This window comes from Hibiscus syriacus, unplaced genomic scaffold (genome assembly GCF_006381635.1).
Source record: "Hibiscus syriacus cultivar Baekdansim isolate YM2019G1 unplaced genomic scaffold, ASM638163v2 tig00110387_pilon, whole genome shotgun sequence".
NCBI classification, from domain to species: domain Eukaryota; kingdom Viridiplantae; phylum Streptophyta; class Magnoliopsida; order Malvales; family Malvaceae; genus Hibiscus; species Hibiscus syriacus.
In genome coordinates this window covers 6,754,235-6,771,888 of record NW_024062717.1, presented here as the reverse complement: position 1 = coordinate 6,771,888, position 17,654 = coordinate 6,754,235, and the positions used below count along the sequence as shown (strand labels likewise).

The window sequence follows — 17,654 nt, the reverse complement described above, 5'->3', positions numbered from 1 at the left end:
GATTTTGTTGGTCATTTTGGCAAATCCAAAAAAAGTTGGTTAAAATCGTATATTATAACTTTTTTTTGGTCACTGAGGCGATTTTCTCAAAACAAAATAACTTAGCAATGGGCTTATTTAGGATTTTTAGGCCGAACCAGTGTTTTGAAAATTGGACCGGACCAGTCGGTTCAACCGAAAATCGTTACCTAATCCGGTTCAATCTACACCGATTGAACCGCTACTAGTGAACCTGTCAGAACCGCTGAACCGTTCGAACCGGACCGGCTGAAAACTGGAAAAAACCGGAATTTTTTTTTAAAAAAAAATAAATAAATCAAACAACGTCTTTTGTTAAACGAGCCAAGTCGAACTCGAGAATTGATGAACTCGACTTGAACTTGAAAAGCTTAACTCGAAATTATCAAATTCAACTCAAAGAATATAATATTGAAACTTTAACTCAAAAAGGCTTGAACTCAAAAAAAAATTAGAAGTTCGATTGAAGCCTAAAATTCGAGCTTGATTGAAGTGAAAGAATAGTTCACTCAATGCTCACCAAAAGGCTTCATGATTTTGAATGTCAAATTATCTCTATTATTTATAGAAGTTAGTTGTGATGCTCTTCTATGTTTCTTAGCCATGTGAGATTGTTTTGTTCTCATATTTTTACTCTTTAGACTTTTGGGATGCTCTTCTATGTTTCTTAGCCATGCGAGATTGTTTTAAAAAAAAATTAAATCAAACAATATCATTTTGTTATGATTTTTTTAGCCCCAAATTTATTTTTTAATTATAGTTATATAATTATATTTATTATTTAATATGTTTTACCTTAAATATTATGTTGTAGTTAATTTGAATCATTTTATTTCACTTGATTTTATGGTTTTTAACTTGTATATGTTATGATTTGCATTGAATATGACTTGTGATATAAAAAATTATTTTTTATTAAATATTTTTGGATATTTTTATTTAATTTTTTAAATAATTATGAAGTCAACCGGTTCTTCCGACCGGTCGAATCGGTTGAACCAATGAACCGATAATATAACCGGTTCGTTAACCGATCCGGTTCTAAAAACCATGGGCCGAACTGAGTTGGTTGAATGAAGAAATTAGGCTCAAATCAAGTTTAAAAAGAGAAAATTTGATCTTTTAGCCTAATTTGTCGCTTTTCGTGTTGGATGTGGAATACAAAAAGCAAAATTTATTAACGTTTTCTTTCACACAAATATAATCACAAAAAATAAGTAAAAACTATACCTAAAATTAATTTCTAATACTTAAAAGAAATTTTTATTAAAAATATGTGTTTAATATTTTCAATGTTATATTTTTATGTGTCATGATCGTTAATATTGTTAAATTCGGTAGTCAAGTGATACATGTCAGACATATAAAAAAAATTAATTTTTTTTTTAAAAAAATTAATTTTTCATAAGCATGACACGTGTCACTTAACGGTCGAATTCAACGGCAAGCACCTACAAGTGTAAAGTTGGAACGTCAGACACTTATTCTTAAGTAATAATTCTTTAAGCATTTAAAGTTAACTTTGAGTATAGTTTGGTTACTTACTTTTGAATTAAGCCTTATGTCAATAGTTAAAAGAAATATTGTTCTTCCTAGAGGTCTTAAGTTTGAACAATTGTATTTGCGAGATGTATGTGCGTTGTCAATGATTAAGAAAAATTCTGAACACATAATATCTTGTAATCACCCCATATCATTAAAAAAATACAATCAATCACAAATGAAACATATTTGATAAATATTAATTAAATAAAAAATTTTATTTTTTAATTACAATTTAATTTTTTTTATTAAATCAAACCCTTCATTATTAGTTAAATTTACAATTTTTAAGAACAATTTATATGACGTAGCTTAATTTTGTACTTTTTTCTGAGTTGTGAGAGGAGTTTTATTAAAATTTTATGATTTATAAAAGTTTTTCTTAAAGTTATAATTTTAAAATATTTTAAAATAAATTATGAACTATCATATATATATATATATATAATTATTGCTTAGAAATATTAATAAGTATCAAAAATAAGATTTTAGTTATAGTTGAGGGATCAAATGAGGTGTTTTCCATTAATGTTAACATGTCATATCATCTTTTTTAACAACAGCTCATTTTGTAACAAAATCTAAAGTTAATTGTTTATTTTAGAACTCTTGAAAATTTAATAGCCAAAGAAATAATTTTAGAATAATTTAGTGATATTTTTTTAGCTTTGCCCATTCTAATAAGGTTTAAATATATAAAAGATTCCCAATGTATGTTTTTTTTTCAGTTTAGTGCCTAACGTTTATTTTGTTTCAGTTTGGTGTCTAACATTTTATTCCGTTACTCAAAATGGGTCAAGTCGTGACAGACCGTTAGTTTTCTCCGTTAAGTGACATGTGTCACTATTCTTGTAATTTTGAAATTTTAAAAATATTCTTATATTTATAAAAAAAACTTATTTATTTTAAATCACAAAAAACCTCAAAATCCCTAAAATCCTCAAATCTTAGAACTAACCTGTCGTCGCCGCCCTTTCCGGCCACGACCACCATCGCTGACGTAGTCATTTTCTTCATCCTAGTTATAAGTCGTCGTAGTTGTCGTCGATTGAATGTCGAAATCGTTTGGGATTGCGATTTTCATCTTAGGGTTCGCGGGGTATAAAACGTCGATTATTTGTCGATCGATCGTTGGTCACGATTTCATAGGGGTTCATTGATGACAAAAGGCGACGGTCAGTGTGAGTTTAGGGGTTGAAATGAAGGTTTTCATAGTTTTGGGGTTTTTTCAAAATTTGTGTTTTATTTTTTAAAATATATATTTTTTTAATTTTATATAATTTTTTAAAATTATCAAATTGTGACATATGTCATTTTAACAGAATAAATTAACGGTTTGTCACTGCTTGACCCATTTTGAGTAACGAAACTAAAACATTATATACCAAACTAGAACGAAACAAACATTCAACACTAAACTGAAAAAACAGACATAAGTTAAACACCTTTTATATATTTAAGCCTTCTAATAAAGAGTTAAATATCAAATAATTAATTTTAATAATCTAATTTTAAAAATTAATAGTTTAATAATTTAATTTTAAAAATTAAAATATATTATATTTAAATTTTTATAAATTAAACATTATATAACTCGTTTTAACTTAATAAGAATTCAAAACTTATTTAATTCAAATTAAATATTAATAAACTTTCATAACTCAAACAATTTACTATTATATATCGTCTCATTTATAGGCTGCGTTTTCAAACTCCAAAGCCGTGGGTCCCATCCTTCTGCCCTTTTGCCTATTGTACTGACCACGTGGTTCTTAACCTCAAAAGGCAAGCATGAGCTAATCAGACACGCGATTCCTGCTTCGGTAATTCGTAATTTTTTTATTAACTATACGGATAAACTATGCATTTAGCATTTAAACTATCAATTTTAGTTTATTTTAGTATGTAAACTTTTAATTATTTTTAAAATTATACTTAATGTTTAGTTTTTATTTCATTTTAATATTCTGTTAAAAACTTAACATTAAGTTTTGAAAAAAATGGAAGTTTAGATATTAAAACGAACAAAAATTAATAGTTTTATGTACTAAATGCGTTAAGTTTTTAAAGGCGAGATACTAAAATGAAACAAAAACTAAACGTTAAGTATGATTATGAATAAATTAAAAATATAAGTATTAAAATAAATCAAAATTGATACTTTAGGTACTAAACGCGTAGTTTACCCTAACTATTTATGTATACATAATTTTTTATAGTAATATTTAATATACTTTTATAAATAAAAATAATTACTTTTAATGAAAATTTAATTTAAATATTACTTTTATTAATGATTTTTAATGTATTGCAATGATTATACATTAATTCTTCAATTTTAATGATGAAAGTATAAACACTGTAAAATTACACTAAAAAGTATAACATAAATAAATAGAAATACTGAAAATAAATACGAGTAGCTTTTCTTCCCTTACATCAGAAATAAAAATACTTTAATAGTGAAAGGATTTTATCATTCCTTAGAATTTCAGATTTAAATGTTATATATATAAAAATATTTAAATATTACGTACTTCAAAGTTATTAGATATATAATATCTTATATTCATTTCATATTAATAAAAAAGGTCTTATCTTTTTTTTTAAATAATTCTTAAATAGAAAAAAATTACTCTTAATAAATATGGAATTTCTAATTAAAAAATAAATATAGACATATATCTTTTAATTATTTGTTCTAAACATTATTGAAAAAAATGTCATATCCTAGAAAGACAAGGGTTATTAAAAAGGAATTTTGAAGTCAATTAAACATTTTTCCCCGAAACCCAAACGATGCATTGTCACATCTCTTCCCAGTCCACGTCCACTTCTCCGGTTCTCCCCATCCCTCAATTACATCCCTAGGGTTTTTTTATCATTTGTTCTTTCCCTTTCCCAAGTTTGATTTTCAAATAAATTAACATAAACACAGCATTTTTGCTAAAAAATATTTTTTCATTTTTAATATCTATTGTTTTGATGGAAAATTCTCAACAACAACAAGGTCAATCCATCACGTCTCTGTCTAAACCTCCTAAAGGAGACAATAGCAGCGCTAGTGGTTTCAATCGTGATCCTTCTCAAGGAGTAGTGCTCATGAGCGTCGATCACTGCCAAAAGACTCCGCAGACGGACGATTCGCATCTAAGAGTGAACACTGACGTGGTTGTTCGTGGAGATGGTGGTGCTACGGCACAGATGGGATCGGAAAATGGAGTGAAAGTTGTTGAGATGAACTCGGGAAAGCGGAGGCGGGGGAGACCACCGAAGAATCAGGCAAAAATCATGTTGTCATCAGCGCCGGCGCCGGCGCCAGCTCGGAGGAAGAAGAATGAAGAAGATGTTTGTTTTATTTGCTTCGATGGCGGGAGTCTCGTGATTTGCGATCGGCAGTGAGTTTCGGGGAATTTTGGGTTCTTATTTCTGTTTGGTTGAGCAGAAAATGTATGAAATGAAAGAAAGTTTTTAGTTAGTTGGCCAATAATAAGGTGAAAGCTAGAGTTATTGTTTGATTGAACTTCAAGGTTTTGCTAAGATAATCTGAAAATTTATTAACTTTCCGCTCAATTGAGCTTATATGCCGCTGCCGCTGATCTTTTGATTAATTTATGATACAATTAGTTCATATATTGCACTTAGTGTTCTTTGAGAATAGAATGCTGGTTTAATTTTAATTTTCTTTGGTATAGTTTGGCATATGTTTCCATTTGTGTTGTTTACATGGTTAATTGTATGGGATTTACGTGTCAGCTGCTGTCCTAAGGCATATCATCCGGCCTGCATCAAAAGGGACGAAGCATTCTTTAAATCAAAGGCGAAATGGAACTGTGGTATGTTGGATTTTGATTAGTTCTTATAAATTTTGTCACTTTTGTTTCAATTTAATTAATGTAAGTGATGGGAAGTGTTGAAGTACGTGTTAATGTTATCTAGTTTCATCTCCACCTTTTCCTATTTGTCGTAGTGTTGCCACGTGAATGTCAAATGGTAGTTTTCAATGTTTGTCATTGGCTTGAGTGTCAGTTAGTTACTGGATTATTGTATTTTCCTCAATTATAATTTGATATGGTACCATTGACACGGGGACATAAAATGGTGATTTTTCACATTTTTCACTGACTTGGATTCTTCCATCTTGATTTGTTGTTAGATTACTTTACCTTTTCTTTAATCTCAATGTAGTATACTTTCTCCATGTGCATATCGAATGGTAGCTTCCATATCTGTCTTTACGTTGTACTTTTGCTTCTCGATTAGTTATCATGCTTACATTGTTATCCCATTTATTAGTAACTTCCGATGTTTAAGTTGTCAGTTTCATTTTTTTGTTTTCTATTTGTTGGACATTTCAGGGTGGCATATATGTAGCACTTGTCAGAAGGCTTCATATTATATGTGCTATACATGTCCATATTCCTTGTGCAAGAATTGCACTAAAGGTGCCGATTATGTGAATGTAAGAGGAAATAAAGGATCTTGTGGAATCTGCTTGAAAACTATAATGCTGATTGAAAACAGCTCATTAGGAAATAAGGAAATGGTATGATTAGCTAAGCCTTGTACAATTAATTTCTTTTAGAATATCTAATAGTTTTTATTTACTCTTTTATTTTTACCATTACTTGAGCTTCTCCTTTGGTAACTATTGTAATTTATACTGTGCAGGTGCAAGTGGATTTTGATGATCCAACTAGTTGGGAGTATCTTTTCAAGGTGTATTGGGTTTGCATGAAAGAGAAGCTATCTCTAACTTTAGATGAGCTTACTAAAGCTAAAAATCCCTGGAAAGAAAATGATATTGCAGAGAAGTCTTTTGGAGACCAAGGAGCTAGTTTCTCCAAGAGAAGAAAACATTGACGCAACAGACATTTTGAGCAAAGTTGAACCTGTAGAAGCAGAAAAACTGGGAACTACAAAAGATCATTTGAGGCCAACTGATACCATTAGTGGACATTCCGAAGTTGTTGCTACCCAGTTGGCTGTTCTTGGGAACAGTGACGGTCCACCTATAGTTGCCAATGATATGAGACGTAAAACCCATAGTATGGTTGATGAGAAAGGACAAAAGGCAAATCCAAATGAATTTGCTGCTATTGATGTTCACAATATAAAATTGATATACTTGAGGCGTAATTTGATGGAGAACATAATTGGTGATGTTGACAAATTTAATGACAAAGTTGTTGGTTCCTTTGTAAGGATAAGACTCCCCGGTAGTGATCAGAAGCAAGATATGTATAGGCTTGTCCAAGTAGTAGTATTAACTTATATAGCCAATACTCCCCTAATTCATTTTGAGTTTTATTGTAGACATTCGCTAATTACGTGGTTGTTTGCAGGTACCAGCAAGGTGGCTGAACCATATAAAATTGGTGAGAAGACAATTGATATCATGGTTGAGATATTAAATTTAGACAAAAGGGAGGTGGTTTCGATTGATGGAATTTCAAATCAGGAATTTTCTGAGGTGCCCAATTATACTCTCAATTCATATTTTCACTTTTACTGTGTTAATTCTTTCTTTGCTTCCGTTTATTTTTTAAGGATCCTATGTTGTTTGCGAAGCAGAAATTTTCCATTTTCAGCCCTGCATTTATAATAAAAGTGCTGTGTAAGGAAGCCTTTTGTGCATAACTTCATGCTTTTATCGACATATTAAGACAAAAGGGACGAGGAGTTAGGTTTTATAGGTTTGAATTTTATTTGGGGAAAACAGCTTGTGTGGATAGGCTGGAAGAACAAAATTGGAAAGAAAATACGCCATAAATATATTAACCATATACCATTGACTTGTCTCTCCAACTACATGGTTATCATTTATATACTTTCTTAGTTAGGCTGGCAGTGGGCCGTCTTGTATTATTCCATAACTTTACCTTCATCAACGAGGTATACAAGTTTCACTCTGATTTTGATATATATATTTTTTAAAAATTCAGGATGAGTGCCAAGAACTACGCCAGAGTATAATAAGAAGTGGACAGATCAAATGGTTTACTGTGGTAAATGTTTTATGTTCGATTTTACTTTTCAGCCAATATGTTTGTGGTGTCATTTAAAAGGAGTTTTACGCTTTGTTGTAGGGTGAGATTCAGGAGAAAGCAATGGTACTTCAAGCAGCTAGGGTAGATTATGTAAGTTCCTAAGCTTTGAAGTTTCTAAATGACTGAGGATATTACTATGTAGCTAATTTTAAGGGATAGTAGGGTGTTAATATTCATATATAGTTGCATGCTTTCTATTTCCCCTTAAAGAACTTTTCCAAAGGTGTTTTTTTTACTTGCTCTTACTTTTTTGACCAGTGGTTAGACTCGGAGATTTTGCGAGTTAAAAATCTTTGTGAGCAAGCAAGGCAGAAGGGAAACACGAAAGAATATCCTTTTTTGTTTGTTACAATATTGACCTATAAGCTTCTCTGTTGCCCTTATATTCTCTACTATGCCGATATTCTAACTTATTCCACTGGCATACAACTAGCAATAAACCTAATTTTATTTTAAACCTGTCTTGCTGTTTATTCTTTATTTAGGATCATACTTTTAGCCAGATCGGTGAATGCAAGATCCTTTCCATAGTTCTTGTGTATGCTTTCCGATGAAATCAATTTTGTTTGTCTCTGTTTGGTTGAATGTGCTGCTACCCTACCCTAGCTATTGCTTGATGCACTTATTTCAAGGCTGATTTTGTTTACCCTCCAACAACCAACATCATTTTAGTTTATTAACAGTTTTATCTTTCAATGCAATTCTAATGAACGGGGGACATTCAAAGATATAATTTTAGTGGATTGAGTGAGGTTGAAAAGGTGCATCTTAGAGTTAGGACTCAATGTGATCAACAACAAATAGGTCTAGCCTTTTCAACTCCAACCTTGTCATTTACCCTCCGGGCACATTGCTTCAGTTTACGGCAGGGATATTTTTGTTGAACATTTTGTTTTTTCCTTAGCAAGATTGGCCTGACAACTCTACTTAATGTTTTGTTTGGTTGAGAAACTCTAAGAAAACTAAGGAACTTGGAATCTTATAACACAAATCCCAAACTTAGTTCAACATTTTTTTAAGCTATGCAATTTAAAAAAAATATCTTTATGCTAATCATGACACCATTAGACATGGCACTTGTTGTCCTTACTCATAAGCCTTTTTGTTGGTAAGTAAACAGTAACAAGTGTATCCAGTATTTCTTGACCATGTTGCACGCTCAGAGCATGTGAAGAAAAACTGCAGCTTCTGAACTCACCTGATGAACGACATCGTAGGCTGCTTGAAATTCCTGACATACACAGTGACCCAAATAAGGATCTATTTTGCAAGTCTGAGGAAGTTTCTGGAAATTTGGATGAGAAAAAAAAAGGTAGAATGCACTTTTAGGCATAGAACATTTTTGTATTGTTGTTTTTCCTATGGTATTAATCTTTTGGTATTGGCCATATAGATATGCATGTATAGGCAGGCAAGTAGGGGTGCGCATATGTATGTGTATGTTCGTATGCACGTACATTTTTTTATGTATCTTTGGTGTGCTAATTAGACTTGTTTCTTTCCGTGCATTCTACAGGAATGGAGTTATCTATAAATAATATCGATACAGATAAAATATGGCACTATCAAGACCCACTTGGGAAAATTCAAGGGCCATTTGCCATGGCAATGTTACGTGTATGGGGCAGTAGTGGTCATTTCCCTCCTGATTTGAGAATATGGAGGGTAAGTGAAAAGCAAGGGGACTCTGTTCTCTTAACTGATGCCTTGGTTGGGCGGTACAGTCAAGCACATCAGTTGTTTCATAATAGTGTCATGCCAACTAAGGATGTAAGTATTGCCTCCGAGGATGGGTTTCAGAACAGGGATGTAGATGTTAAGGAGAATAGGGATTCTAAGGAGAACCAGATGGAAAGTAAACCGGTTGAGGGAAGCTGTGGTTCGATCGACATGAATGTGAATTTGAACAAGATCGAAGGTCAAATTCTTGATGGAAATGTGAAGCAAGATAATAATGACGGTAATTCAGGCAAATCTTCCGGGCAATGCTGGAGAGCTCCACCTTTGAATGATGCTTCAAATGGATGGGATTCCAACTCTGGTCTTCTTTATCTTGCTAGGGCTCTTGAAGTGTCAGAGCTCAATCAGGATATTGATTTCCCAGATCTTCCTACCTCAACATCAAAGTTGAACCAAGCAGAGTCAAAAGGTCAGGCTGCTAAAAGCAAACAATCTCTTTCGCCAAATGTTTCTCATATGGATTCAGGTCCTAGCTGGAGCTCTACTTCGGGTATAGTGGGTAATGGACCACAGCTTCCTGTAGTAGCTGGTGAATGGGGAGGATATTCTTTTAATCCGGCAAGACCTTCTTCAGGGGAGTGGAAACCTGATTTTGTTCCCAAGTCTACTATGAAACCAACCAACTTGGGAAATGATCATGCTGCTACTCCTGCTTCAGGAAGTGGCCAATTGACGCATTCTTCTCCCGTGGATCCTGCAAATAATGAATCTGGATGGGATCCAATTGTTCCCGAACCCAATGAGTATTCTTTGGGCGATGAATCAGTTTCAGATCTCTTGGCCGAAGTTGAAGCGATGGAGTCACTTAATGGCTTGGCTTCACCTACATCAATTTTGCGTTGTGATGGGGACTTGGCTCAAGGTTCCGAACCTGATTGTTTTAGTCCTGTGGGAGGACTGAGCCCTACACCTGATCTAGGAAAATGCGATGGTTTGAGTTCAACAAATGATCTACAAATGCCTTCTCTATTGGCATTGACCAATGAACTATTTGGGATCACTAAGTCTGAAGATGCTCAAAGAGTTCCAGTGGACATTCTTCCACGAGTGCTGAAATGGATGAAGATACAAGGCCCAGCGATGTCTCGGTTAACCAATACGAAGCTGGTTCAGACATGCAGCCTCCTGCACCACCAGCAACAACTTGGAGCATGGCTACTGTAGGTGATGCTTGGAGAGCAGGGTCAGAAATTATAGGCGCCAATTGGGGAGCAGTTCAAGGAAATGCAAATTTTCATTGGGAAGGTTTTGGTCAAGAAACCACAAACTTCAGTTGGGGACCAGGTCACGGGGTGATCCAGGAAAACGGCAGCAGCATCCATTCAAGCACTTCTACAGGAAATCCAACCTATTGGGGAAGCCAACATAGGCATGCAGATCCCAGGGACCAACAGAGGCACGCAGATTCAAGGGACCTACACAGACACGCTGATCCAAGGGATCTACACAGAAACGCTGATCCTAGGGACCTACGGAGGCATGCTGATCCTAGGGACCTACAGAGGCATGCTGATCCTATGGACCTACAGAGGCATGCTGATCCTAGGGGCCAACAGAGGCATGCTGATACAAGAGGCCGTGATTTTCACGGCAGAGATTCAAGTTTTGTTAGAGGCAGGCCCCCATGGAATAGACACTCATCGTACGGTGGTGGTCCTCCGAACAGAGTTGGTTCTTTCAGATCTCCGCCCAAAGGACAGAGGATCTGTAAGGTTTACGAGAGCGGTTATTGCAACCGGGGAGCATCATGTAGTTATTGGCACCCTTGAATGAGTTAACGGTTTACCATAACAATTGTGTGCATTTAATTCTGTATTCATTGTTTGTAATAGTAATTTGACCTTTTCTCTCAACTTGTAAGCTGTAATAGTAACATGCAAGCCGAGGATAATACATATTATGATGATAATTATTAATCTTCTCTGGATATATAGCTTACCCTTTGATAGGGTTGATGAGATGGCCATGGGATAGTGATAAATTTAAGGGATTAATTTTAAAATTTTATATTAAATTTGGTCTAATTTGTGTAATATATAAACTTTAATTATATATTGATTTGATTTTTATAAGTAATCAACTTTGTTATTAATATAGAACCATTTTACATATATGTAGAAATAAGGGTAAATTACATGTATAATTACAAAATTACAGGGTGAGTTTTATTTTAACAATTGAATTAAAAATGTTTTTAATCATGTCATTTAATTATTTTTTTGATAAATGTCATTTAATTAATTAAATGATATACTTATATCACTTACTCATTTGATATTTATTACTTTCACATCTATTAATTTGATCTAAATTTTAATTAAAAATAGTTTAATAATTCTCCAATAAGATAATAATTTAATTAAAATTATAAGATTGTGATGTCAACATCTTATTTGATGACTACTAAATTAATCTTAATTAAAATTTATCACATCAACATTTCTATTAAAAGTTAACATTTAATGGCTTAAATAATACCACTATTTAAATAATTTTTTAATTAATTTTAATAGTTTTTAAAAATTACTAGCTGGGGAAGGGGAAGAAGAATTTTGCTCGTAATAGATATTGATCCCACAACATAAGAGAGATGAAAAATGTCAACTGAGAACTTTTAACCATTTGCTCTATAAATTGTTGCCTATTATTTAAATAGTTAATTGATCCGATTAACAACTTTTTTTAATTTAATGGTTAATAGATAACTTACCTTATAATTTGATGGCTACACATTAGTTATATTTATTTAATATTAAAAACAAACAAACGAATGTATTTATTTATTTTATAATAGTTGAATAAAATAATATATATATATATATATTGTTTATTATATATTAGCCAGTAGATTTCCCATCACGGGGTCTTTGTAAAAGCACAACCTAACAGCCCATGTCCTTGTTCCATACTAATGGAAAGTGGGTGGAACTGGTGAGAGGTTAATTATGAGAGATATGGGTTCCGGTACTTCATTTCTATTAAACACAATACTTCCTTTAAAGACATAAAAATTTCAACACTGTGCACTTCATAAACAAATTATGTCAAAATGGAGGAGAGGGTGATAAATATCAGGGGCAATAGAGCAAATATAAAAAGGTTCATAAGAAGCCAATACAATACAAACAAGTCAAGGTACATGTAAGTTTATATTTTACATCAAAATACAACACACTTTCACTTACTTGTCTTAGAATGATAAAGACACGAGGCACACTGAAAATCTCGCTGAGCACTACTTCCGGTCGCCAGCAGACGAGAAATTATTCAACTTTCCAACTCGATACTTCACATACATATATATACCGATAAAAGAGATAGAGACCAAATATCATCTAAAATTACAGACATGGTGTCCTCGTAGAATCACCTACTAAATTGCAGTTGAATACGGTTGCAATATCATAGTTGCAGATGTTACGTCGCGATTTATTTTTTTAAAATAATTATATTTTTAAGTTGCGGATGCAATTACGTTGTTAAGGCGACTTTAAAAATTATTATGATGCGACCGTTATACTTCGCTATAACCACCACTTTAGTACTATGGAACCACCGTATCAAGCAAGACGCAGATCATTAGTTCCGTGTTGAAGAATAAATTGAGGCTGGTGGTTTTGGTACAGCCGAAGAGCATATAAGCTATTAGAGGCTCCATTGGCTGCTACTCCCATGGCTGATTCATAATATCCTCCATTTTCAACTATTCCATCCTGACGCTCAAGCTTTGCCTCCTTATGAACAAAAGAGAGAGACTCACTACTGGATAAGATTAAGGAGGCAAATTTGGTATCAAGTTTCAATCCAAAGGTTCTTACCAAGTCCAGCACAAGATTTGCATGTCTTTCCTCCAAATTCCTTACCTGCAGCCAGTAGAGGTCTAAACTTCAGCAACAACAAAAATTGAATCAAACAAGACAAAAAAATGTGATTAATTGTGGTGTTCAGTTCACTAACCTTCTTCTTATGTTTATCTGTTTGCGTTTTAATGGCATAGTACTGTGAACAATCAGAAGAGTCTTTTAATCAATCAGAAGAAAGATGAATAATATAATAAACTAGGTATATGAAAGAAACAGTCCCTTTTGGTACAGCAAAAAGTTCAATAATTTCAAACCTTTCTCTCTCGTATAGCCAACAAGGCAGAATCCATCTTAGCCTCAAGAGCTTGCAGTTCCTTGATGTTCAGTTCATTCAAATCTCCACCCATCCTTTGCCTGCTAAAACCATTCCCCAATTAAAAAAAACGAATATTTTTTTATTGATAAACAACCCTAGGTTTTGTATACATCAGGAAAGCCCTAAAATTTCTTTACCCGATCTCTCTTCTCAGCTTCTTGTTTATCTCCTTCAACCTCCTGTAATTTTCTTGCATTCTCTGCTAGAACATTAAAAAGTAGACGACTAAAAATGAGGAAAAAAAATGGTCCACAAAGCTTAAACATTGAAGAGAGACAAATTGTTAACCTCGTAGTGGGAGTTCCATAGATCAATCCCTGAAGTCTTTTGATATAGATCAAAAAACCCTTTTGTCCTAGTAAAAAACAACACAAAACCCATGTCATATATGTACATATGTATGTTTAAATTCATGGAGAGAAAAAGAGGAGTGAAAGGACGGTAATACGTGATATTAGGGCTAAGGAACTCGTGGAATTTTCCAGTGTTGGAGAACATGATCAAGGAAACCTTAGCATCACAGAGAACAGTAAGCTCTTGAGCTTTCTTGAAAAGACCGTTTCTTCGCTTTGAATAGGTAACCTGCCTGTTAGTAGCGTTCTCGATCTTCTTGATCTCGATCTTTCCACGACCCATACTTCCTTTTCCGAGTGTTTCTTTTAAGAAAATAAATAATTAGATGAAAGAGATGATGAGGGGGCACAGCTAGCTAGGCTAATGGCTTTGGCTTGGATTCGAGGAAGGGGAGAGAACAATAAAAGGAGGAAAGAGGGTCGAATCCATATCGGGAAAGGGTGGATGAAAAGTATGTTGTTTGATAACTAGAAATGGCCGTTGAAATAATCGAAGTAACATTGGCATCTCGAGGGCAACATTGGCTGATAACGTGTTAGATTATTATTAATTATTATTAGAGAAAATAACCACAGTGATCAAAAATGCCTTATAATATACGATTTTAACCAACATTTTTTGGATTTGCCAAAATGACCAACAAAATCACAACGCGAACTCTAATTTTCCAACTCAGTTTTCAAATTCGCAACGCGAATATCTAGATTCACAACGCGATTTTGAAAAATATGTTGCGATAGTTAAAATGTGATGCGATAGTTAAAATGTGTTGCGAGAGTTTGAAAAATGTATTGTTGTGATAGTGAAAAAGTGTTGCGATAGTGAAAAATCCAAAATAAGTTTACATTTTAACTATTCCAAATTCACGTGGAGTTTGAAACAATAAAAAATGTGTTGCGATAGTGTAAAAGATTCCCAAGCCATTTGTAAGATTTTAGTTTGAAACAATAAAGAATGTGTTGCGATAGTGTAAAAGATTCCCAACTGTTTGCAATGCTCAATCCCACATAGTATTGAAAATACTATTGAGAATGAGGATTTAAGGCTTGGATTTCCCACTTCCTTGATGAGTGGAGGAGAACAAGGGGGACTCTCGCGCACCGCCGTCGCCGCCGTCCCCGTCCCGTCTCGAGTCGTGGTAATACGTGTCTTCGACACGTCCGCACGGATACTATCTTTTTAGAGAAAATTATTAAAAAATCGCAATGTGAACTTGGACTATCGCAACGAATTTGGACTAACGCAAATTTGGAAAATCGCATTGCGATTTTGTATTATCGCATTGCGATAGTCAGAATCGCATTGCGATAATGCGATTTTGTATAATCGCATTGCGATAGTCAGAATCACGTTGCGATTTTAATGCGATTTTGTATTATCGCATTGCGATAGTCAGAATCGCGTTGCGATTATGTATTATCGCGTTGCGATAGTCAGAATCGCGTTGCGATTATGTATTATCGCGTTGCGATAGTCAGAATCGCGTTGCGATTATGTATTATCGCGTTGCGATAGTCAGAATCGCGTTGCGATTATGTATTATCGCGTTGCGATAGTCATAATTGCGTTGCGATAGTCAAAATCGCGTTGCGAATCTGGAAACTGATTTGCGATACTGGAGATCGCGTTGCGATTTAGAGATCGCATTGCGATTTTATTGGTTATTTTGGCAAATCAAAAAAAAGTTGATCAAAATCGTATATTATAAGACATTTTCGGTCACTGAGGTTATTTTCTCTTATTATTATTATTATTATTATCTATTACCATGACAAGACATGCTTGATGCTATGCATCTTAGAGGAAATAAGCTGTACTAGGATTTGAGAGAAAGTATTATCGGTAGGGACCAAGCTATGACCAAATGTTGATAGGATAAAATTATTTTATATTAAAAGAATAAAAATCTATTAAACATTTAAATTTAAAATTTGAGAAGGATAGATATCTTATGTGACTAAAATTTAAACTAAAAAAGATTTAAATGTTATTATAATAAAAAATTTAGGAAGAGCAACAACCTCTCTTAATCACTATGTAGTTCCATCCATGATTGTTGGTCTGGTGACTAATTTTATTAGATGTCGGACATGCCAATAAGTGAAGGTTGTGCACCAATTTTCTTGTATATTGTAACCGATCAAGATCCTATAGTAGAAGGGAGAGCGTGAGACGATGGATATTATGAGTAGGTTACCCTTCACACACATGAAAAAAGATTCAATTTGAGTTATTGTGGATCTATTGACCAAGTAATATCATTTCTTATAATTCATACATATTATTCAGTATAAAATTAGCTAAGTTATATATTTATGATATAGTGAGACTGCATGGGGCATGCATGGGTACTAATGTCTATTATTTTTAACCTTGGTATGTGCTCTACATCTTGATGAAAAAAAATTATAGTATAAGGTGTCAAGACATTTCTTTTAAAATCTTAGGTTGATTAAAAAAATCGAGATTTTGCAAAAATAACGTTCGCCTCGAATAATTTGGGACTCAAATTTAAAAACAATAAAATCAGTTCGTGAGTCGTCACCAATATTTGATTAGGGTGTGATTGGACACCCAAAAATATATTTATCATTTTAATAAAATGTTAATTTTAATTAAAACAAAAATTTTACGATCTGCGTTACAAAAAATTTGAGTTCGGGAGTCAATTACGCATGGGGAAGGATTAGCACCCCACATCGCCATAAATTGGTACCAAATTAATTAATTAGTTGTCCTTGCAATAAAACTCATACGTTCGAATATAATTTATTTTGATATCCCATTTAAACACATACAAAATAAGACGTAAATTAAATACATGCATCAAACAAATACGATTAATTATTTATTTTACCAACTTTTAATGAGAATAAGGATGTTCAATTATTTAAAGACATCGAGACTGGACCTTAGATCCGATCTAACAATCTTTTCTCGGTGAATTTAATTAAAAGAACATAATCTTTTTCTCAGTCCCAAATTTTAAATGAAATCAATTTTATTTGTTTCACTTGATAGGATACCCTTTTATTTTAAGCCATTGGAAGTGACCTCTTATTCGTTAAGACAATCACTTATGATGAACTTAATATAAAAAGATATTACCTTTAATCTCATTATTTGATTTGAATCCAAGTAACTCTTATGAGGATATCATGCAAATTAATTCAAATTAAACCCTAAACCTATATGCACCAAATTACACATTCACATGATGCCAAGTAACCAAATTTATAAAGAAACAAGAGTATAAAAAACAAAAACAAAAATCACTAATTGATAACTTTAACATGTATTAAGATCGAAGATGCTCAATTGAATAACCGAAAATTGCACAAATGGTGAAATGTCAATAATTTGTTTATGGAGTAAGGAGAGTAAAATATAGAGAAATTTGGCACAATGATTTATAGTGGTTCGACTTCTCAACTAAGTCTACCTCCACTACCTAAACTCCTCACTTAGGATTTTCTAACAAATTCAATAATTTTTCTTTCTTTTTCAAGGATAAAGAGATAACCTTTACATGCCCTATCTTTTCACTTGGCTAAGATAGAACCAATCCCTTTTTACAAAAGGTAAAAAGAAGTAAACAATGAAACCTCTCAAAGGTAGGGTGTTTACAAATTTAGCTTACTAAAAACACAAATATTTACAAGAGAGATGAAAATAAGATTGGAAAATTCTTCTCTTGTGTTTGAATGCTTGGATAGGTGTTCTCACCCTTCTTCAAGTGTCCTCAACTTGTATTTATATGTTGGAATGAAG

General features: G+C 33.2%; 1 protein-coding gene and 1 pseudogene across 4 annotated transcripts; one reads left to right on the top strand and one right to left on the bottom strand.

The window, feature by feature from the left end:
* Positions 1-4,499: 4,499 nt before the first annotated feature.
* On the top strand, positions 4,500-11,279 carry LOC120122505 (annotated as a pseudogene).
* A 1,188-nt stretch (positions 11,280-12,467) lies between these two features.
* Positions 12,468-14,197, bottom strand: LOC120122504 (agamous-like MADS-box protein TM6). 4 transcript variants are annotated; one of them, XM_039141641.1, is made up of 7 exons: positions 13,978-14,197; positions 13,818-13,884; positions 13,667-13,728; positions 13,468-13,570; positions 13,308-13,349; positions 13,169-13,213; positions 12,468-13,084 (listed from the first exon to the last, which is right to left on the bottom strand). In XM_039141641.1, exons 1-7 carry the CDS (start codon positions 14,163-14,165, stop codon positions 12,911-12,913), a joined length of 681 nt encoding a protein of 226 aa, XP_038997572.1. In that variant the 5' UTR covers positions 14,166-14,197; the 3' UTR covers positions 12,468-12,910. The 4 variants fall into 4 exon arrangements, with proteins under 4 accessions (XP_038997572.1, XP_038997574.1, XP_038997575.1 ...); XM_039141643.1 differs by having other exon boundaries at positions 13,468-13,567; positions 13,978-14,193; XM_039141644.1 differs by lacking the exon at positions 13,308-13,349.
* Positions 14,198-17,654: the final 3,457 nt, after the last annotated feature.